At 44.8% G+C, this 5755-nt stretch overlaps 1 protein-coding gene across 1 annotated transcript in view; it reads right to left on the bottom strand.

Moving 5' to 3' along the window:
* PITX2 (paired like homeodomain 2) overlaps nt 1–3602 on the bottom strand; it is a 17473-nt gene extending 13871 nt beyond the window's left edge. Inside the window, exon 1 of the mRNA XM_056803075.1 lies at nt 3463–3602. Coding sequence (XP_056659053.1) covers nt 3463–3580 — 118 coding nt within the window. The 5' untranslated portion in view covers nt 3581–3602. The remainder of the gene's footprint in view (nt 1–3462) is intronic.
* Between the last annotated feature and the right edge of the window lie 2153 nt (nt 3603–5755).

The following is a 5755-nucleotide window of genomic DNA, read 5'->3' as shown; positions in this document are numbered from 1 at the left end:
GCCAATGGATTAGTGATATCACACCATGGCAATAAGGAAAGGAGATGAGAAAAGATACCGAGTTGAAAGTTCAGAGTGCATATGTTAGATCATATTTTAAAATAAACTATAATGACTATAAAATGAACTATAATAACACCTTTTAGGCTACCAGTTTTTGTTTTGTTTTGTTTTGTTTTGTTTTAAGGCGAATATTGGTGGTGACATTACTGTTGATCCGGTCTACTATTCGAATTTCCCAGATAACTAGATGCTTCCAGGCTAGATAAAGACCCATTGCCATTGCAGTTTAAAAGGCAGGATGCTTAAGAGTTTGGGTTGCCTCAGGAATCCCTGAAACCATTTAGGATTGTTGAAAATTTCTATTCTAGCAGAAATTCATGCTAATGGGACTTTGTCTGGTGATGATAAATGATAGTTGGAATTTGGCACTGGAACTATTTCAAAGTCACAGAATCTTAAAGATGGAAGGGATATCAGATGATCTGATCCCCCTGCTCATTTTTACTACTGAACAAACAAAAGTGACATGACTTGCCCAAGGTCATCCAGATGGAAGAGCCAAGACTTTGACTCTAGAGGTTCTGACCTAAATTTCCAATGATCTCAAAACCCCACCTTCTTACTTTTGTCAGCTCTCCCTTAGAATCCTGCTGCTTTCTTTTCTTTAGTAGCATCTCAAAAGGCCATTCCAAAAAAAATTTTTTTATGACCTTGCTCATATAACTTCATATTTTTGCATAAATTTTGGAAAAGATAGGTATTCATGCATATCCTCACCATTGTCTTAATATTTTACTCAGTCTAAAAAAATAGATAGGGGAAAGAGAGATGTAGATCCTTTTAATTTTGACCTATCCTTCTGCATATTACTGAGGAGTTAATTATTCTGTGTGGGGTAATCAGGATACTTGAGAGTATGCAGACTTTAAATTTTTGATGCTTAGCTGCCTGAGGACAATTTCCAAAAACACTAACAGAAGAGCAAGCTTTGTTAAAAGTGGGATATTCATTTCATAAATGCGGTAGCAAATAAACTAAAGTGAACTAATGATTTCTGTTTCTTTTCTTTTAAAAGCAAACTGTCCTAAAGAATGAGGACACTCCCAAAGTTCTTTATTCTCAATAAAGAGCCTGATGCAAAGAATATTTCAGGATACTATGCAAAGAACAACTCCCCTGAAACAAATTAAACAAAACAATTTAAAATTTTCAGATACTTCCAATCACATGCCTCTTGTTAATTATGATATTAAATATGTTTGGTTAACAATTTCCCTCCTCTGTCCAAAGAGATCCAAACAAAAATCACACATGAATTATAACATCCTAGCCTCTTAGTTAATGGCTACCTCCTCCCAAGGTCCATTTGTTTCTTTAAAGGAAAGTAAACGTCAGCATGTCAGGTGTTATGCATGGATATTAATTTTATGAATCCCTATCAGAATACTGGAGACTTGGAAGGGCTCACAAAATTTCTGCCGGGGAGGCCTGGGTCTCACTTAGCAGGGTTCCTATTTTCTCTAGACTCTGATAAAGACCACCTGGTCTTAGAAGTCATTTGGTTAATGTAGGAAGGTGATGTGTGTGTGTGTGCGTGTGTGTGTGAATTTGTTGTCTCTTAATCACAAAGAAAGGGAAAAATATAATTTAGGACCCCTCCCCCATATCCTTATGGTTATTATTATTATTATTATTTGTAGAGGGGAAAAACGTGCCACTCAAAGCACAGTTGGAAAAGGGCCATAGTTCTCTTCAGGTAGAACCTGGGGCAGTTCACCACAGGAAACACATACACTTTCATGGAGAGTGATCTCTCCTCTTGATTTTTAACCATATCCCAAACACACTCTAGTCTAATAATTTTATTTTTATGACCGATTATCAAACAGAAGAAGAATTTAACACAATCTTAATGACAGAAATCACTCAGTGTTATCTTTGCATTGCCCCTATTTAACTGAATGGGGTTAATCCTATACCACTTTACAAGTCAGTGTTTAACTGGCCAAGTGGAGATACCTGCTACATTGTTTCAGCTTAAAGTCCCTTCTCCATTCCATAATGGGCCCCCTTGCTGATTGGTAGTATTTGAAAATCAAGCTTTCCACGAATTAAATGGAATGCTGGAAAGTGACGTTTGCTTTCCTTGAAAGAATACCGTTTATTTCACTGAGGAAGGGTTACTCACTCCGCCAGCCTCCAGAACATTCATAGCTTTAAAGTTTAATCCGAAAAAAGGGAATTAGGGGGACAGAGGTGGCGGCGGCTTCTGTCTCCTCGTACTATCAAAGGAGCACAGCTTCATATCGTCTTAAATTTAGGGTGGCGCCTGGAAAATCCAAAGAAGGAACAAGCTAACTACGTTCGGATTGTTAACCTTTAGGTCCAAGGAGATGATTTTTCCCTCCCTCAGGACAAATTTCGGTTAGAAAATGCTTGTTTGATAGGTGGAGCCTCCCCCCCCCCCCCCTTTTTGCACAGAGGCCTGACAGCTCTTCAAATGAAATACACCTTCGACCCCCCAGAAAACAGGCGGGCAGAGATTCCACCCAGCCTCCATGAAAAAATACTGACGGCTTGTAGGATCGGCCAAATTGACCACAGTTTATTGCTGGTTCCAAGGCTTGGATGCCACACTGAAAGCTGGTACCTGCATTCTTTGCCGTTCAGAACACCCTTATCATGAACATCACTTTCATTCTAAGGACAAAGGTGGGGGTGGGGTAGGGAGAATGACGCATTATAAAGTCATGGGGAAAAATGAAGCATGGAAGCATGAAGGCTCAGGGACACTCGACCACGGGTGAGGGTGGGGGACCAGTTCTATTGGGCAAAAGTTCAACATTGAACGGGGTTTCCAGGCTTTAAAAGAGCCGCCTGTTAAGTAAAGCTCCTGTGGCTGGGCCGATGTAGTGAAAGCTGATGAGCGGCAGAGGTCGCTATTGGATCATTTTTCACCCCATTGCTCTTCTAGGTAGCCAAGAAAGGGTGGGGTTGTTCGTTTGTGTCTAAAGAAAATAGGGAAAGGGAATGAAGGAGAGAGAACCCGGAGATGGGGGTGGGGACGACGGGGGGGGGGGAGAGGAGAGAGAGAGAGAGAGAGAGAGAGAGAGAGAGAGAGAGAGAGAGAGAGAGAGAGAGAGAGAGAGAGAGAGAGAGAGAGAGAGAGAGAGAGAGAGAGGCAGGCTTTCTCATGGGCTCATAGGCACAGTATAATTGGGGGAAAAGAGTCGATTTTTTTTTCACGCAAGCCTATGTCAATTATTTAAAGTTTAACAAGAAATCGAGGTAGTTTTGCATTCCTCATCCCACCCTGTCATGTTCTAGGGGGTAGCCTGTGGCTTCTCCAGCAGCCTCGCCTCGTCTCCCGGCCTTGGAGGCTGATGCCCCCGGGATGCCGATGGGGAGGGCGCTCAGGAGGCCTGGCCAGCCCTGGCTTTGCCTGCTCCCAGGGCTTACCGTTGGCACTGGGGATGCTGCCTGGCGAAGAGCTTGCTGGTTGCCGCCTCTTTCCGGCTCTCTGGGGAATCACTGAACTCGACCTTTTTGATTTCTGAGTCTTTGGAGTAAAGGCCATTCAACGGCTGACGGCTGCACGCCTGGGGCACACACACACATGCACACGAACGCAGGGCACACACAAGGTCGCAGGAAAAGGCAGACAAGAAAGGGCAGTTGGGAAGAAAGAGGCAAGTGGAATGATAGAGAAAGGGACAGAAAGCAGAGATCTAGTTATAGTGCAGCCTGCCTACAATCATCACCTTGCTTTCCGCAGGGTGAGGGGAGAAACTGAGACCTTAGAGTTATTGTGGCACAATTCCTGATTCCTTATCCAAGACCTTACACCGCCCATTCCTCGATTAGTTCACCCCACCTCGAGGACCAGAATATTTTGAGAGGAGTCAAGGCCTTTCACTTCCCTTTCTTCCTTCCCCATCCAAACCCAGAAAGGATGCCCGGGGTGGGTGGGGGGGAAGGGGATGACCAAGTTTCTCATTGTCCCTTGCCTCTCCCTGGAAAGTGAAACTCGAAAGGCTCTCCCAAGAAGGTCCTCCTTCAACCGATTCTCAGCCCCTCTCCCCATTGCCCCCATGTCTCAGATCGAGTGACTCTTACCTAATTGCACACAAGCTGAAACAAGTTTACGCAATTGGTCTCCATCACCCGTTATCTGAAAACAAGAACAAGAGGAAAGGTGAGGAGTGGTCCGTTAGCCAAATCTGCCAAAAAGACAATTCTCTAGGTAGATCTGGGCCTAGCTATTCCCGCAGAGCCATCGTCGAACTGGTTTCTTGTCTTTGCCAGTCAATTGGGCTAAGCTTTTTAGAGTTCAAGGGTCCCAGAACTCGCTTGGAGCCTCCGCACTACATGTGCATAGACTTCCGGGCCTCCTTCTTAATAGAGACCCCCCACCATCCAGGCTTGCAGAGTAAGAGAGAGCCCTTCGAACTCAGAGTTGGAACCAGGGCTGGCTACTGTCTAGAAATGGTTAACCGCTCGCAAAAAGACGCTAATCATACAGCTCGAAAAAGTCACGTTCCTGCGGGGGCCGTCTGAAAGGCTCTTTCGAGGACTGGTCTGCTCTGTAAAAGGCCAATTATTTATAAAAGTGCAGCATATGGGGGACTGACTTTCAGCTCTCCCTGATCGCCCCCCCATCCTTCCTCCCTTGGCATTTCTTCTTACACGGAAAGAAACCCTGGTAATAATAGCGAGGGTTTTGGATGCTAAAGTAACTTGTGGCCCTGGCTTCTTAATCCATTGGTATTAACTTTTCCATATTTAGCCATGCCTTACTCAGAAGATATTCAGCCGGTCATTCATTTACCTTATAGCATAATTTAAGAGCGCTGAGGAGGGAGAAGAGGGAGTGAGGTAAGAGTGGAGTGAAAGTGCAGCGCTTGGAGCTGAAGTAAATTTCTTGGGCGTGTTTATTGCTTTCGAAGCATTTGAAAAGAACCTCGTTAGAGATCTTCCTTCTGCTACCCCACCCCACCCCCAGCCGGAAATTCAGGTCGTCCCAAATCTACAGCCACCCTGTAGAGCCAACAGAAAACTGACCGCGCCCTTGGCGGGCCTTTCGCCACACACAAAACGCGAGAAGTAGAGGAAGCGAGCTACAAGGCTCAGGTACTGGTGAGTTAGAGGAGATTATTTTGTTAAAAGAGAAACAACGAAGGAAAAGAAGAAGAAACGGGGAGGGGCATACTTCTTGGGCTCCTTGGGTTTGTAAGGAGAGAGAGAGAGAGAGAGGAGAGGAGAGAGGAGAGAGAGAGAGAGAGAGAGAGAGAGGAGAGAGAGAGAGAGAGAGAGAGAGAGAGATGTTTCTGGATCCAATATTTATTTATCTCTACATTTTTGCTTTGTAGTGGGGAGACAAGTCAATGGCACCTAAGGGTTCGAGTACCTTCTAGGGTATAGAGAGAATTGAGATCAGGGAAACAAGGCAACTCATAAAGCCACACTACTTCTTTGGCCTCTGATGGCACAGAAGTCCTCCTCCTCCTTTCTCTCCTTTTCCACTTACTATTATTCTTATTCCTTGCCCTTCTTCTTTACTAAAAGCCTAATGTTGAGCCAGCAGTGGGGTCCTGTGGGCTAATTTCACTGTCCAGAGGAACTTAGCTGTGTGTGTGTTGGGGTGGGGATGAGTTAACAGGTCACCAGTCTAAGGGGAAAGTTGGTTAGTCCCTGGGTAAGCAAAGGTTAGGGAGTGAGGCTCGGGGCCAGGCAAGCTCGCAGGCAGGGGAAC

This window comes from Monodelphis domestica, chromosome 6 (assembly GCF_027887165.1).
Source record: "Monodelphis domestica isolate mMonDom1 chromosome 6, mMonDom1.pri, whole genome shotgun sequence".
Classification (NCBI taxonomy): Eukaryota; Metazoa; Chordata; class Mammalia; order Didelphimorphia; family Didelphidae; genus Monodelphis; species Monodelphis domestica.
This window is presented reverse-complemented; position numbering and strand designations above follow the sequence as displayed.